Source organism: Oncorhynchus mykiss, chromosome 3 (genome assembly GCF_013265735.2).
Source record: "Oncorhynchus mykiss isolate Arlee chromosome 3, USDA_OmykA_1.1, whole genome shotgun sequence".
NCBI classification, from domain to species: Eukaryota; Metazoa; Chordata; class Actinopteri; order Salmoniformes; family Salmonidae; genus Oncorhynchus; species Oncorhynchus mykiss.
In genome coordinates this window covers 51,955,726-51,972,835 of record NC_048567.1, presented here as the reverse complement: position 1 = coordinate 51,972,835, position 17,110 = coordinate 51,955,726, and the positions used below count along the sequence as shown (strand labels likewise).

At 42.2% G+C, this 17,110-nt stretch overlaps 1 protein-coding gene across 2 annotated transcripts in view; it reads left to right on the top strand.

The window, feature by feature from the left end:
- The window catches only part of LOC110520175 (contactin-associated protein-like 5), a 119,343-nt gene extending 102,841 nt beyond the window's left edge, over positions 1 to 16,502 (top strand). For both annotated transcript variants that reach the window (XM_021597306.2, XM_021597305.2), the window contains exons 14-24: positions 244 to 400; positions 642 to 769; positions 976 to 1,146; positions 1,886 to 2,104; positions 3,039 to 3,278; positions 6,788 to 7,012; positions 10,471 to 10,604; positions 10,811 to 10,898; positions 13,730 to 13,933; positions 14,326 to 14,400; positions 14,575 to 16,502. In XM_021597306.2, coding sequence (XP_021452981.1) covers positions 244 to 400; positions 642 to 769; positions 976 to 1,146; positions 1,886 to 2,104; positions 3,039 to 3,278; positions 6,788 to 7,012; positions 10,471 to 10,604; positions 10,811 to 10,898; positions 13,730 to 13,933; positions 14,326 to 14,400; positions 14,575 to 14,828 — 1,895 coding nt within the window. In that variant the 3' untranslated portion in view covers positions 14,829 to 16,502. The remainder of the gene's footprint in view (positions 1 to 243; positions 401 to 641; positions 770 to 975; positions 1,147 to 1,885; positions 2,105 to 3,038; positions 3,279 to 6,787; positions 7,013 to 10,470; positions 10,605 to 10,810; positions 10,899 to 13,729; positions 13,934 to 14,325; positions 14,401 to 14,574) is intronic.
- The last annotated feature ends 608 nt before the right edge of the window (positions 16,503 to 17,110 follow it).

Below are 17,110 nucleotides of genomic sequence, written 5' to 3'. Positions count from 1 at the left end.
AGAGTAGAGTCTGAGAGCTAAGGGGCTGCTCCCTACAGGCCTGGAGTGTCTCTAATGCAGAGTCATATTGTCTGACGGATGGCTGTAGCAGGGCCACTTACAGATGCTCCAGGAAATGAGCCCTGCCTGTCTGACTGGCATCACTGAGGGTTCATTGACACAATGCCATGGGATGCCAACAGATGCTGTACAGATTATGCTACTCTATATATGGACCTAATTGTATAACTGTGGTTGGTGCAGATGGCAGCCCCCTGTCCTGGTGGGTGGACCAGGGTGGAGAGAGACGGACTTACTGGGGAGGCTTCCTACCGGGGGTTCAGCAGTGCTCCTGCAGCCTGGAGGAAAACTGCATGGACATGAACTACTTCTGCAACTGTGACGCCAACACAGACTCATGGTAACAATGCAAATATGTCTCTCTGTGTATCTACTGCCCTGTCCATCAATATGATTTAACTATGAATCTGTGTGCATATCTTCTATTTCTTGTCTCATCTTACATTTCCACATTTGTACACTATTCAGTATATTCCCTTTTGTCAAATATTGAGATTAAGTGGGTCACGACAGGGTAGGCGAGGGTTCCATCATTGTTTGATTCCTTCCACAGAGACCATGCTCTCCTCTCTGTATTGTAGGGCTAATGACACAGGAGTCCTCTCCTACAAAGAGCACTTACCAGTGAGTGAGATCGTGATTGGAGACACCAACAGAACAGGCTCTGAGGCACTCTACAGAATCGGCCCACTGCGTTGTTATGGTGACAGTAGGTGAACTCTTCTGTTTTGTTACATTTTTATCTTACAGATGGTCCCTTTAAACATCCTTGTTTTTCCACGCCAAATGCTGATGAAATATTGAGTATGTTCAAACGCTCCACTCAGTCCCAAGATATTCATCCTCATCTCTGTATCTTTCTTATGTGAGTCAGGACTTTCCTCTAAGAAGAAATGTGTATTTCCTGTTTTCTAGAGTCTGTGTGGAATGCGGCGTCCTTCTACCAGGAGTCATCCTACCTGCACTTCCCAACCCTCCAGGCAGAGCTCAGCGCTGACATCTCCTTCTACTTCAAGACCAGCGTCCCATCAGGAGTCTTTCTGGAGGACCTGGGCCTCAAGGACTTCATCAGAGTGGAGCTTAGCTGTGAGTTTGTGGGCCACACACGCACGCATAAACACACACACGCGCAAAAATAATCTGCACTTCATTTCATGAGAGCACTACATGTGACATAAAATCACAAATCTAATCTAATTTTATTGGTCGCGTACACATATTTTGCAGATGTTATCGCAGGTGCAGCGAAATGCTTATGTTTCTAGCTCCAACAGTGCAGTAATACCTAAGAATACAAAACAATACACACGAATCCCCCCCAAAATAATAAAGGAATTAAGAAATATCTGGTTGAGCAATGTCTGAGTCTGTAATATAAATATACTTTACGTATATAATGGTGTGTATAGACATTATGGACAATATATTAGTATAAAAGGTGTGTACAGCAGTAGTTAAATAGGATGACATGTGCTTCAAAAAGCTGTCCAAGCTGTCCATCCAGATATAAACTTCATAATGTAATCCAAATGATAAGATGTATTATAAAGCACAATTACAGCGCTATCATCAAGCTGTCAACTTAGCTTTGAATAGATGCAGAAAATGACCCATGTGCTTGGAGAGAGAAAGAGCATAAAAGAGGGTTGGAGGGGTAGCAGGCGGTGGGAAAGGAAATTCTCAGAACTCATTGTGTGGATGGATGTACTTCTATTGAAGGGAAAATGTGAGAAACCGTTGACAGGAAAATGGAAGTACAAAATGTGAAGGATGAGTTCTCTGTGACCTGACTGTCAGCTATTCTCATCCTGTTCTGCTCCCTCAGCTCCATCCGTGGTGACGTTCTCCTTTGACGTGGGAAACGGGGGGGTGGTCCTTGCCGTCAAGTCCCATGTGCCCCTGAATGACAGGCAGTGGCACTATGTGAGGGCAGAGCGCAATGTGAAGGAGGCCTCTCTGCAGGTGGACCAGCTGCCCTTACGCTTCCTGGAAGCTCCATCTGATGGACACCTCCGCCTCCGGCTCAACAGCCAACTGTTTGTGGGTAGGACTGGCTTGTCCTCATAGCCTTAGTCTCAGTCTCAACTGCCAGCTGTTTGTGGATGGGGCTGTTCTGCTCTCAGTCTCAGTCTCAACAACCAGTTGTGTGTTGGTAGGGCTGGCCTTGGCCTCAGTAATTATAATATATTTTATTTCATTAGACAGCCTTTAATTGTAGCCTTTCCCCCTCAAGTTCCACCAGAGATATACTGTATTGTCTCGGTACAGTTTCTATCTCAGGATTTACAGTGTCCTCAAATTTGACAGTAGGTCAAGGTATGAATTATAATGCTATTAGATATTCTTTTTCATATTCATTATCATTATTTCACTGTAACTTTCTGGTTATGCCAAGGCATTACACACATGAATGGGTTCCCTATAAGAAATTCCCAATGAGCTTTTCCTGAGATTAAACCTTTATTTGGCCATAAATCTTGATTTGTCATTCGGGGGCTATACTGTTTCTTCTGCTCATAATGGCTTGAAAGGTCAGCCCAACACTTCATCGTTATAGATATTCTTCCATATTTGCATATAGTTAGTCTTAATGAGGCCTCTCACACATGGATAGTTCCAGAGATGTCTTAGATGCTTACTGGGATTAAATCAAGGGTTGCAGTAAATCAGTGGGGTGCTTTCATAGGTATAAAGACTAGTTAGAAATGTTTTATAATGTATATAACATGTCATCTCCTCCTCTAGGGAGAACAGCAGCCAGGCAGAGGGGTTTCCTGGACTGTATTATATAGAGTAGTTATACATCTGTTATAGCATTATATTAGGCATTATTAACTAGTTATATCCTGCAGTCTCACCTCTAGGAGGAACAGCAGATAGTACTTTGTGGAATATTATGCATGATATACTAATTATAAATGTGTTATAACACTGTAAAAGCCATATCAAGTCATTATAACCTGTGGTCCCTCCTCCAGGGGGAACAGCGGCCAGGCAGAGGGGCTTCATGGGCTGCATCAGAACTCTGAATATAAACGGCATGACCTTTAACCTGGAGGAGCGGGCTAAGATGACTCCGGGCGTAAGTGCAGGCTGCCCCGGCCACTGCAGCGGCTCCAGCAGTCTCTGCCACAACAGAGGGAGGTGCATCGAGAAGAACAGCGGCTATGTCTGTGACTGCTCCCAGTCTGCTTACGGGGGACCCTCCTGCAAGGAAGGTCTGTGAGGATATGCCCCCAAAAAACTAGATGTAAATGGGATCACTCATGAGATTGTCTATGATTAATTATTAAATGGAAAAACACTTAAAACACAATGATTAAGACATAAGAGTAGGCTTACACTTTGAAATTATTAATAATTTATCTAATACAGTTGGTACTTGGAACATTCTCCAGGTCCTCATCACACTGCATGTATTATACAATAGAGTGATGACATCCATATGCAACTGGTACTGTACAGCTAGGGGTGTAACAGTACACATATTCATGCCGAACGGTTCGATGGCCGATCCTGCGTCATCGTTTAAATCTACAATTTGGGAACATTTTAGCTTCCCAGTAGATTACAACGATGATGGACAGAGAGTTGTGGATTAAAAGTTAACAGTATGTCGCCACACTCAATGAGAATAGCCTATGCAGCCGGAGCAAGACGGAAACGCAAAGAAAAAACAACACAACATCTTCTCCCCTCTGCCAGCTGATTCTTACCGGGCCCAAAAAAAAGAGAGGGATTGGTAGGCTGTGTTTATATTTTGTAGTCTTTGGTTTATAGACACGGATATGCGACATTCATTGTGGTTGAGAATGGGGGGTTTCAGCACATCGTGAAAGTGCTCGAGCCACGTTATAACCTTCCCATTTCAGCAAACAGTTAATACCCGCTCTATAGACGAGTTTGTTGTTTAGCAACAAATACCAAGACATGCGTAAATATGGGGCAAAACATACGGGGTTGACTTAGATTCTTGACAACATGTAAACAATATTTAGTCTTCAATGTTTATTGAAAACATAAATAAATGTGCACTATGAGCACTTGTTGTCTGTTAAATACATTGTTACATTTGTTGGTTAGCCATCTAACCATATTAGCATTGACATGAAATCAGTCAAAACACCTCAAACAAGACATGGTATCAAGAACCAAATTAAATTAGTTGAAACTAGACACTCACGATTCCCCACATGGCAGTCTTGTCATTGTTGCTCGCCATCTGGCCACCCAGAGTCACAACAACTCACGGACTTCTGCCCCATTGTGTTAGTGACGTTGTCAACTAACCCAGCTATATAAACAAGCCAAAGCCAAAGTTTTCAATGAATTGGCCAATTCACCCTGTGTTGCGCTTACTTAACAGTGACAGCCCATCACATTACCCCAGAGTGGGAAAGGTACGGTGCTACAGACATGCCCCCTTTATGAGAGTCACAACTGCGCATCTGGCACTCAAGGAGTCAGTATGATGGTGCGTTCCTAACTAAGTGGGAATTTACCACATACGACTGGGAAAAATCCACTTGAACGGCCCTCCAAATGGTAATTACTAGTGGGAAACTCATCTATCATCCTGAGCACCCACTTCTCCCACATGGTGACCTCTGACGTCACCTACTAAGGAAACAGACTATAGAACAGCATTTCCGGCAGTTAAATGCAACATCAAAACATTATTTATAAAAATGCAATCTATTATTAACTTGGAAGCATGATAGCTGTACTTTATGCAGTTCAAAGTACAAATCACATTAACGCATCTAACTGATATTTATAACTTCACAACTGATACACTTCCACCCTTTTTTTAATTTACTTAACTAGTTAGTTATGAAGAAATTATTATTTACAATGACTGCCTAGGAACAGTGTGTTATCAGCCTTGTTCAGGGGTAGAACAGCATAATTATTATATATCATTTTTTTTTACCTTGTCAGCTCAGGGAATTGATCCAGCAATCTATCAGTTACTGGCCCAACACTCTAACCACTAGGCTACCTGGCACTCCACCTGCCACATGGTTACATACGTAGCATCAGAGTGGCAACTTGAGATGCCCAACATAACAACCCTGTCACAACAGACAGGAACATTGTGAATGGCATTTCATTTTCCCGATGTACCAAACTGAACTCCAAAACCACAATAGGTACCGGACCATGGGTTTGGTGAACCATTACACTCATATGTACACTTCTCCACCCCCCTGTGGAAACTCTTTTTTACCTTGCCAGGTTTTGAACAGTCATACTTTACAACAGAAGCCCTGTTAATACTTGGTTCTAACATGCATCCTTTGTCCTGATCTTTTCCACATCCTGATTATACACAATTTTTTTTGACAAGTGTAGATGATTAAAGATCTGACTGTGATCTGATCTTCCTCAACACCTACCGAGGTAGTCAGATGCATTGTGTCTGTCTTACAATTGTAGACGGATCTCCACAGTGAAACCATTTAAATCATCATCCCGCCCTATAAAATCATTGACACATATTGATGCCATTGACCAGTAATTAGCATAGAGGCAGGGACCAGGATATCTGATCACAATGCAGGGACAGTGGATGGATAAGAGACTACCACTACCATTTTGCTACCATGTGTTGATGCAACAGTTACAATGTGGGCACAATCAGAAAGTAAATAAGATCAGGACAAAGGACACATTGGATGCGTTTACACAGGCAGCCCAATTCTGACATTTTTTTTCACTAATTGGTCTTTTGGCAATCAGATCATCTCTGAAAAATTATGAGAAAACATCTGCTGTGATTGGTCAAAATACTAATGAGTGAAAAAAAAGACCTGAATCCAGCTGCCTGTGTAAACACAGACATGTTAGCCACAGGTATAAACGAGGCTAGAAAGAGCAGTTTTAAGCAAAAAGCAGGATGTAGCGACCGCCGCATGTGTGGGATTCTTGCATATTTTGAGATAGCTTGTTTTTCTCTGAAGCACTGGATATACTTGTTCCTGAGCCTCTTTTCAGTTAAGCAATCTTTGCCTTCAATCATGTTTCAGAAAGAAAGCAATATTGACTTATCATAACCCTGTTCTGTCTTTGTAGATTCTTCTTTATTTCCACTGTCTGCTCTTGTGTGGGTGGAGCGCTTTTCATTCTCTTTCCACAAAGTCATGACTTGTTATGAAACTTAGTTATGAAAACATAAAACTCGCTGAGAATGTGCTTAGACAAAGCTATAATTATGCAATATCTTCCTTTGTCCATGAATAATTTTGAAGAGAACGGGGGAAGAGAAAAGAATGGAATGTTTTGAGAGGTGTTCACTTTGCTCTTAAAGTGGAGGTGTTGAGATCAGTGGCATTCAGAGTGCAGATTGGAGTCCATCTGAAAAAGACATCAAAGAGGGAGAAGATGAGATGACAGATCCTTGCTGCTCTGCTTTCTCTGGTCTGTCTGAGAGGATCTGGCTCTCACATTCACACTAATCTAGGCCTCCATTATCATGGAGCAGACACTTCTTTAACAAAGGGTGTTCTGTTTCTTATAGGAGGTACATGTTCTATTTCGTCTGATGACATTGACAGAACGTGTATTTGTCAGGAGTGTTGGTGATTTTTAAAATTCTGACTGGTGATTAGGTTCAGCTAAGTGCAGCTACAACTTATAAAATGTAATCAACAATTGATGTAATGAATTCAGTGTATAATAGCATGACTCCCCTAATGATCCATCCTCTCTCTCTGTGTCCATGCAGAGGTGTCTGTGTCATTTGACAGAGAGTCGTCGGTGACCTACACCTTCCAGGAGCCTTTCTCTGTGATGCAGAACAGGAGCTCCCAGGCGTCCAGAGTCTACAGAGAGAGCACTAGGGCCAGAGAGAACATGGCTTTCAGCTTCATGACCACACAAAGCCCTGCCATGCTGCTCACTGTCAGCACCTTCAGCCAGCAGTACATAGCAGTCATCCTGGCACTCAATGGTAGGGACACCTCTACCATTCATTTGTTTGTAACAGTGGAGGCTGCTGAGGGGATGATGGCTTAAAATAATGGCTGGAATGGAGTGAAGGGAATGGTATGAAACACGTGCTTGATACCATTCCATTTACTCCAGTCCAGCCATTATTATAAGCCGTCCTTCCCTCAGGAGCCTCCACTGGTCTGTAGTACGTACAATAATTGAATCATTTCTAATGTGTCCTGTCTATGCTTTGAACATATTTCCAGATTTCTGGAAAAAGTTGGCGCTCCACCAAGGCTTTAGCAAAGGGGGTTGTAATGGCTCAATTAGCTAGCAGAGTGCAACTCTAAATTCAGAATTGAATCTCATTATATGGAGTGTTTTCTCCCATTGTACCTCACAGCAAAAGGCTGAAAGAACCAAGTTGCCTTGCACAACTTTCAACACAAAAAATGCTATATGTTTTTTTTTTTATAGAATGATGGAATTATAGTCCCTTCACAAATATGGAAGAAGTAATATGTCATGTTGAGAATATTTCCATCCATTACATAACGGACAGGAATAAATAAAAAAATTGAACCTTGACAGATCCAGGTTTAGCAATGCGTCTCAGCCTATTCAGCCTCATCCATAACGACGCCATGAACACTCCAGATCACGCACCTTAGACCTCTAATCTGACATCCTTCCAAGTAGAACAGAAAGCCCACCAGCATCGTGTTGAGTTACACCGTTTTTCTTTAAGTTGTCGCTCCTTTATGCTCGTTTGTGTTCATCGGGGCATGTGGAAGAGTCACGCCTTTGTAAATATTGGAGGATCAGGAGGACATTTCATCCACGGTAATCTCCGGCACCCGGGCACAGTCAGGGGTTTCTCATAACATATCATAAAACCATTCGCCGAACTGAGCTGGAATTGTAGTATTGACCCATCTTCACTTGATAATGCAAAGCTCACTGCCTCTCAGATCTAGTGTCGTGTGTGTGTGTGGGAGGAACATTGAGGCTGTTCGAGGATAACTATTTATACATCTACAGATGTAGGATCTTAATTTCATCACTCTTTTGTTGAGGGGCATCAATAGAGAAGCACACTGGAGTGTATAAAACATTAGGAACACCTTCCTAATATTGAGTTCATCCCCTTTTGCCCTCAGAACAGCCTCAATTTGTCAGTGCATGGACTCTATAAGGTTTTGAAAGTATTCCATAGGGATGCTGGCCCAAGTTGACTCCAATGCTTCCCACAGTTGTGTCAAGTTGGTTGGATGTCCTTTGGGTGGTGGACCATTCTAGATACACACGAGAAACTGTTGAGCGTGAAAATCCCAGCAGCGTTGCAGTTCTTGACACACTCAAAGCGGTGCAACTGGCATCTACTACCATACCCCGTTCAAAGGCACTTAAATATTTTGTCTTACCCATTCACCCTCTGAATGGCACACATACACAATCCAGGTCTCAATTGTCTCAAGGCTTAAAATCCTTCTTTAACCCGTCTCCTCTCTTTCATTCAGTCAGAATGCTATTTTCATTTATATGGTTCTTGGCATTCCAAACTAATTTAGATTGATAGATGTGCGTGGGGCATTGAATAGGTTAAGATGAGGTGATCCTCATGAGATAAGTTGATCTATTTAAATTAAAGGTTATTGTCAAGCCTCTGGCGTTTTAATGAATAAACAACTCTCGGGACAATCTCATCGGCACAGCTCATGGAAAATTGCCAAATTCAAAGAAACAAAGGCAATAACATTTCCAAAGCACCAAAAGGGCATTTAATGGATATTTCAAAATACGTTTTCATTTTCGTATATACTTTAGCCCGAAAGAAAATTAGAGATATTTGCATAGTCCCCACATTGACTTTGATGCATGACTTTTACGTCCAATAGTCCAGTAGTCCCACGCATCAAGGTACAGTGCCTTCAGAAAGTATTCAGACCCCTTGAATTTCCACATTTTGTTACATCAGTCTAATTCTAAAATGTATTAAAACAAAAATAATAATTATCATCAATCTACACACAATACCCCATGACAGAGCAAAAATAGGTTTATATAAATGTTTGTGAATGTATTACATATAAAAGATGAAATATCACATTTGCATAAGTATTCAGACCCTTTGGCGGTGATTACAGCATTGAGTCTTCTTGGGTATGTTGCTACAAGCTTAACACACCTGTATTTGAGGAGTTTCTCCCATACTTCTCTGCAGATCCTCTCAAGCTCTGTCAGGTTGGATGGGGAGCTTTGCTGCACAGCTATTTTCAGGTCTCTCCAGATATGTTGGATCGGGTTCTTGTCCGGGCTCTGGCTGGGCCACTAAAGAGAGACTTGACTGGGCCACTATTCAGAGGCTTGTCCCAAAGCCACTCATGTGTTGTCTTGGCTGTGTGCTTAGGGTTGTTGTCCTGTAGGAAGGTGCACCTTGCCCCAGTGTGAGGTCCTGAGTGCTCTAGAGCAGGTTTTCATCAAGGATCTCTCTGTACATTGCTCCGTTCAGCTTTGCCTCAATCCCGACTAGTCTCCCAGTCCCTGCCGCTGTAAAACATCCACACAGCAGGATGCTGCCACCACAATGCTTCACCGTAGGGATGGTACCAAGTTTCCTCCAGACATGGCGCTTGGCATTCAGCCCAAAAAGTTCAATCTCGGTTTCAGCAGACCAGAGAATCTTGTTTCTTGTGGTCTGAGAGTCTTTAGATGCCGTTTGGAAAATTCCAAGCAGGCTGTCATGTGCCTTTTACTGAGGAGTGACTTCCGTCTGGCCACTCTACCATAAAGGCCTGATTGGTGGAGTGCTGCATAGATTGTTGACCTTCTGGAAGTTTCTCCCATCTCCAGAGAGGAACTCTGGAGCACTGTCAGAGTGACCATCGAGTTCTTGGTCCCTGACCAAGGCCTTTCTCCCCCGATTGCTCAGTTTGGCCGGGCGGCCAGGTCTAGGAAGAGCCTTGGTGATTCCAAACTTCTTCCATTAAAAAATGATGGAGGCCACCCTTTCCCAGATATGTGCCTCAACACAATCCTGTCTCGGAGCTCAAAGGGACAATTCCTTCGACCGCATGGCTTGGTTTTTGCTCTGACATGCACTGTCAACTGTGGGACCTTATATAGACAGTGTGCCTTTCCAAATCATGTCCAATCATCTGAATTTACCACAGGTGGACTCCAATCAAGTTGTAGAAACACCTCATGGATGATCAACTGAAACAGGATGCACCTCAGTTTAATTTTGAGTCTCATAGCAAAGGGTCTGAATACTTTCGTAAATTAAACATTTGCAAATGTACGCATATTGTGCGTAGATTGCTGATTTTTTTTAAATGTAATTTAATCGATTTTAGAATAAAGCTGCAACGGAACAAAATGTGTAAAAGTCAAGTAGTCTGAATACTTTCCGAAGGCACTGTGAGTTTTAGATCTTTCAATGCATGGTTTTCACCCAGTTTGTGCTGTGTTCTGCAGGGAGTCTCCAGATCTGGTATCGTCTCCATGTGTACAGGAAGCCAGATGTGTTCAGCCCCAGCCCCAGCAGCCTGGCAGACGGACGCCTCCACCGTATCAGAATCCACCGTCAGGGGAAAGATGTCTACCTACAGGTGAGCAATGGATACATGTACAAGAGGTGTAAATACTGTGCAGTGTAATTCCTTCGCAGCATCTGGGCAGTATTGTATACTGTTAAGAAAGTGCTTTAGTTCCCAATCAATTTAGCTGGACTACAGCAATTTGCAGCCATTTAGATGAATCAGTATTTCCTGTAATCCTCGTTTTTATTACTTGATTGCTTTCCACATTCCCCCAGATCGATCAGGACATCCACAGAAAGTACACCCTGTCATCTGATGCGGAGTTGATATTAATCAGATCATTGACTTTGGGCAAAGTCATCGGTAAGCCCGCCTATGAAATGATACTGCCATGCATGGAGCTATTTTGAATAATGAAATGAGGACCACGTGCACACGTGTGTTGTTTCATGACTTTATGTGATGCTGTTCACACCTATTTCTCCACATTTTCAAACCCGTTCTCAGAATAGCTTTTGTAAAACCGGACATGCTGATTTAAAGATTTTACCATCAATGCTGTAACATAATTATTTGTTTATCCCTCACTGCGGTTGCCATAGAAACCTTATCTTCAATTCAGGAGGCAAAGGAGGCTGAATCTAATAAAGGCTGTATAAAGATTAATTGATGGGGAGGCTGAATCTAATATAGGCTGAATAAAGATTCATTGATGGGGACTAAAAGGGTTCTGACAGAGAGCAAATAAGAGTTGAATACAATAACCTAAGCAGAAAGCCAACTCACTCTCTCTCTCTCTCTCTCTCTCTCTCTCTCTCTCTCTCTCTCGCTCTCTCTCTGTATCCTACTCACTCACTCCTCTAATCAAAAGCATACAAATGAAGATCTACTAAATATGCTCTACATACATATCTTCCACAATGACTAATTTGTACATCATAAAACACAAATTGCTAGCGCAAACTGGAATATGTTCTGGGATTATTCTGATGGCATTGAGGAGTACACCACATCAGTCACTGGCTTCATCAACAAACCAAAAAATTCACCTTTATTTAACAAGGTAACCTAGTTGAGTACAAGTTCTCATTTACAACTGCGACCTGGCCAAGATAAAGCAAAGCAGTGCGACACAAACAACAGCACAGTTACACATGGAATAAACAAGCGTACAGTCAATAACACAATAGAAAAACAAATAAAAGAAAGTCTATATACAGTGTGTGCAAATGGCGTGAGGAGGTAAGGCAATTAATAGGCCATAGTAGCGAAGTAATTTCAATTGAGCAGATTAACACTGGAGTGATAGATGATGATGTGCAAGTAGTGATACTGGTGTGATAAGTGCATCGATGACATCGTCACCACAGTGACCGTACGTACATATCCCAACCAGAAGCCATGGATTACAGGCAACATCTGTACTGACCTAAAGGGTTGAGCTGCGACTTTCAAGGAGTGGGACTCTAACCCAGAAGCCTATAAGAAATCTCGCTATGCCCTCCGACGAACCATCAAACAGGCAACGCGTCAATAGAGGACTAAGATTGAATCGTACTACACTGGCACCGACGCTCGTTGGATGTGCCAGGGCTTGCAAACTATTACAGACTACAAAGGGAAGCACAGCCACGAGCTGCCCAGTGACACGAACCTACCAGTCAAGCTAAATTACTTCTTTGCTCGCTTCGAGGCAAGTAACACTGAAACATGCATGAGAGCACCAGCTGTTCCGGATGACTGTGTGATCACGATCTCCGTAGCCGATGTGAGTAAGACCTTTAAACAGGTCAACATTCACATGGCCGCAGGGTCAGATGGATTTCCAGGACGTGTACTGCGAGCATGTGCTGACCAACTGGCAAGTGTCTTCACTGACATTTTCAACCGGTCCTTGACTGAGTCTGTAATACCAACATGTTTCAAGCAGACCACCATAGTCCCTTTGCCCAACAACACTAAGGTAACCTGCCTAAATGACTACCGACCCATAGCACTCACGTCTGTAGCCATGAAGAGCATTGAAAGGCTAGTCATGGCTCACATCAACACCATTATCCCAGAAACCCTAGACCCACTCCAATTTGCATACCACCCCAACAGATCCCACCTGGACAAAAGAAACAACTATGTGAGAATGCTATCCATTGACTACAGCTCAGCGTTCAACACCATAGTGCCCTCAAAGCTCATCACTAAGCTAAGGACCCTGGGACTAAGCATCTCCCTCTGCAACTGGATCCTGGACTTCCTGACGGGCCGTCCCCAGGTGGTAAGGGTAGGGAACAACACATCCCCCACGCTGATCCTCAACACGGGGGCCCCTCAGGGGTGTGTGCTCAGTCCCCTCCTGTACTCCCTGTTCACTCATGACTGCATAACATAGCACGACTCTAACACCATCATCAAGTTTTGCCGACGACACAACAGTGGTAGGCCTGATCACCAACAACGATGAGACAGCCTATAGGGAGGAGGTCAGAGACCTGGTTGCATCACTGCCTGGTATGGCAACTGCTCGGCCTCCGACCGCAAGAACTATGGGCGTAGTGCGTCCGGCCCAGTACATCACTGGGGATAAGCTTCCTGCCATCCAGGACATCTATATCAGGCGGTGTCAGAGGAAGTCCCTAAAAATTGTCAAAGACTCCAGTCACCCTATTCATAGACTGTTCTCTATGCTACCGCACGGCAAGTGGTACCAGAGCGCCAAGTCTAGTTCCAAAAGGCTTCTTAACAGCTTCTACCCCCAAGCCATAAGACTCCTGAACAGCTAATCAAAGGGCTACCCAGACCCCTCTTTTACGCTGCTCCTACTCTCTGTTTATAATCTATGCAATCACTTTAACTCTACCTATATATTACCTCAATTACCTCAACTAACCGGTACCCCCTGTATATAGCCTCGCTTGTTATTGTACTGCTGCTGTTTAATTATATGTTATTATTTGTTATTTTTTTATTATCTATTTTTTACTTAACACGTTTTTAAACTTCTTAAAGCATTGTTGGTTAAGGGCTTGTAAGTAAGCAACACCTGTTGTTTTCAGCGCATGTGACAAATAAAAATTGGATTTGATTTGATATGTTTTATTTGTTTTAGCTCACAAGAAACTTGTTCTCTTGTGGGATAACTTTCTTTCCCGTGAGAGACTATACTGCTTTAACAGCTCAATGTTAATCCTGAATTACAGGAGGAGAAAATTTTGATGAGGAGGTGATGCAGGCAGGATCTAAGGGCTTCATTGGCTGCCTCTCATCAGTCCAGTTCAATCACGTGGCTCCACTGAAGGCAGCGCTACTAAACCGTGGCAGCTCATTGGTCAGCGTACGGGGTCACCTGGTGGAGTCTAACTGTGGGGTGCTGGCTGACTCAACAACTTCACACCCACTCTCAGGTAAGCTATTGTAAAACACAGTGTCCACTTAGCTAACTGGATAAAACTCAGGTCGAACAAATATATTTGTTTGTTTACTATGCCACAGCTGTTCAGCTTTCATTCTGGAAACCATTTGAAGGTGTGTGGAATCAACTGTGGATGTCCAGTTTTGTCTCTGGCTTAAAGCATCATTATTACATTTTAGGGATAAATCAGGAACAAATCGACACCACAATGAGCTGATGCCTGACAGCCTAATGGAAGTTTTGTTATCATTGTTTACACAGTTACAAAAATACGTTATCTTCTGCCACATACACCCTGTTGAGGAACATCCGTTGGCTGCACAGCTCATTCACTCATTACTGAAAGTTAATTAATTAGCTGGCTTCTCTTTTCTTCTCTGCCAGATCAAGCTGCGAAAGCAAACAAAGATAAGGAGCAGCAAGGCAATGACACCCGGCATGATTCAGCAGTAATTGGAGGTTTGTTTCTCTATTTTGTCTTAATTTATTGGTCCTGTCTTAATATGAAATTAGCCTATTTTTCTTTCTTCCTTTCCTTCCTTTCTCTCGCTCTCTTACCTTTCACTCATTTTTGTGGTTGTCTCCTTGATAACCTAACCTGTGATGTCATAACTAACCCTTGCTCGTCTACAGGAGTGGTGACAGCAGTGGTCTTCATCACTCTGTGTGTGGTGGTGGTGATGACCCGTTTCCTTTACCAACACCGGCAAGCCCAGAGAGATGCCAGCATCAAGGAGAAGGAGCACCGACACAACCTGGAAACAGCCTACCGGAGAGAAGCAGCCTACCAGGCCGAACCGGTCTACCGGGCCGAATCAGCCTACCGGACAGAGCTCCACCTTCACGACAGCGCCACCCTCAGGGACAACAGGGAGTACTACATCTGACCACAGCATCCAGCCAAGCCTTTTAGCCATCGCTGCTTACCTTTATTCTGTTTTGTCCAGCTGTCTGCACGGGAGGAGACATCCAGACTTTTTCCTCGCTCCTCTGCGGTAGAAATGAAGAATTCATTCTCCTTTAGGGAACTGTGGGAATATCCTGGTGGGGAACGTCTTCCCATTTCTGTCTAGATATTTCGTAGGACAGGACTTGTAGCTGCAAAGATGTTGACCGGTCGGCTTACGAATGCTGGCGATGGGACAGGAAAATGGTGCCATAAGAGATTGAAGCATTTGGGTATGGTGCAACGGATTTATCCAATGATAGGAATACAAAGAGCCTGGAATGGTTACAATAGGCAGGCAATGTTATAGGAAGTGTAGGCAATGTTATGGTATAAAGCCACATAGAGGAAAACATGGACAGTGGCACTGTTTTGGTGGCTCAATGTATGTAGATTGCGAAGATTAAACTCTCCCACTGTCATGTGGGGAAGAAATCTCATGTTCTGACTCAGAGAATCTACGCACACATGCAATGAATCTATTTCAAATTCCTAAGAAAATGGTTAGAAGTTTAACAGAATGGAATGGTTGAAAAGACAAAACGCAAAGGCCATCTTAGATAATATACTATTGAAAAACACAGAGTAAGATAAGTATTGTTTTACTGATCTTGATAATGCAGTGATTAATTAAGATTAAATTAATTCCACAAAGAACTGATATTAAAATTAAATCTCCATTTCAATATATCCTTAAATAAAGCCATTTAAAAATGAGGTGCCCCGGACCGGTTTCCTACATTATAATTATTTGAAAGTTTGATTTAAAATTCTTCTTTCTCCACAATGTTCTTGAGGTTTCTAATACACATGCTGGGCTGGATTGTATTGCTGCAAGAAAGGGAATGTAAAAATAACCCAGCTAACTGGAACATCTGCTAGCGGTCCCCTAGCAAGAAAACCTAACCATCATATACCACAGAAGTGGCTGCCGGGCCAAGGGTTAGAGGAGTCTTCAAAGAGCTGCCATATACAAAGCTTAAGTTGTTCACCCAAGCTTTTTAGATTTATTTTGGGTATTTTTATTGTTTCGTTTGTTTCCTTCAGTAAACATTTTGTTCTGTCACACGTTTGATCTGTTCACGCATTTGCTACCATTTTATATTGTATTTTTTATTAAAAGTTTTTAATTCATTGCTACTGCTTGACGTCAACAGTATCCCTGTGTTAGATCTACAGTATAAAGTGATTAGAAAATACTGGTATTTAATGCTGGATATTGATGCTTAGTTTAGTGTAATTTTTCTCTGAAAATTAAGTGGGAAAGGATAATCGGCACTAAGTGCAAAATAACACAGTTTGACAGTTTATCAATAATAAAACAGAGAATGAGAATGAAAATCGTATACGCAAACATCTTTGATGAGCAACAGTTCATAAACACACCATCACCAAAATAATGAAATTGGCGGAAGTATTGCCTGAAAACATTTTTTCCTTTCATATTAAAGTGTCCTTGACAGCAAGTTATGGTTAACCTCTGAGACTCTGAAATCCTTTTTGTACTCATGTTGATATTGTGGTTATTTTGAGGGCCCATTTTGTATGGCTATAATTGTACAGGTATATTATGAATATATGTTTAATAAAACCAAACATTCTTTTTGAAAAATAATGATCTCTTTCAGAGAAGTTTTATGCTACATCACCTGTATCTCAATCTTTAACTTTCTTATTGTCTTTATATGAGTGATTGTGTTGTTTTTACATGCGTGTAGAACCATACATAGACCAAGGATGGTAAATGCCAAGAGGTGGTCCTTTGTATCCTGATATAGTAGAAACATTCATTATGTGCTGTGAAACTACATCCTCCTTCCTACAAATGTTGTTATGGTAAATGTGCAAAATGGAATCTGACCTAATTCAATCACAAAGCCACAGTATTTAATTACTTTAATGGGTGGGAAATTGTGTTGTCTCTAAATTAATTGTGCTTTCTGCAGTATTTTATCCTGACGAGTCGAGTCAAATATTACAACACCGGGATATATTCTTATTCATCCAATTAAGTGTCCAATTAAAAAAATGAATTCCTGCTATTTTATTTAATTAATTGCATCATAAATGTATTACCGTGGAGTACCCATTTATATTGCCCTTTTTCTATTATATCCTGGTCTAACCCATGGTTCTGTCAATCATAAGATAACATGGTGTCTCCATGAGTGGCTTTAGTAGTGTGGCAATGGGCAAGGAAGTTTCATTTCAGCTAAAATACTT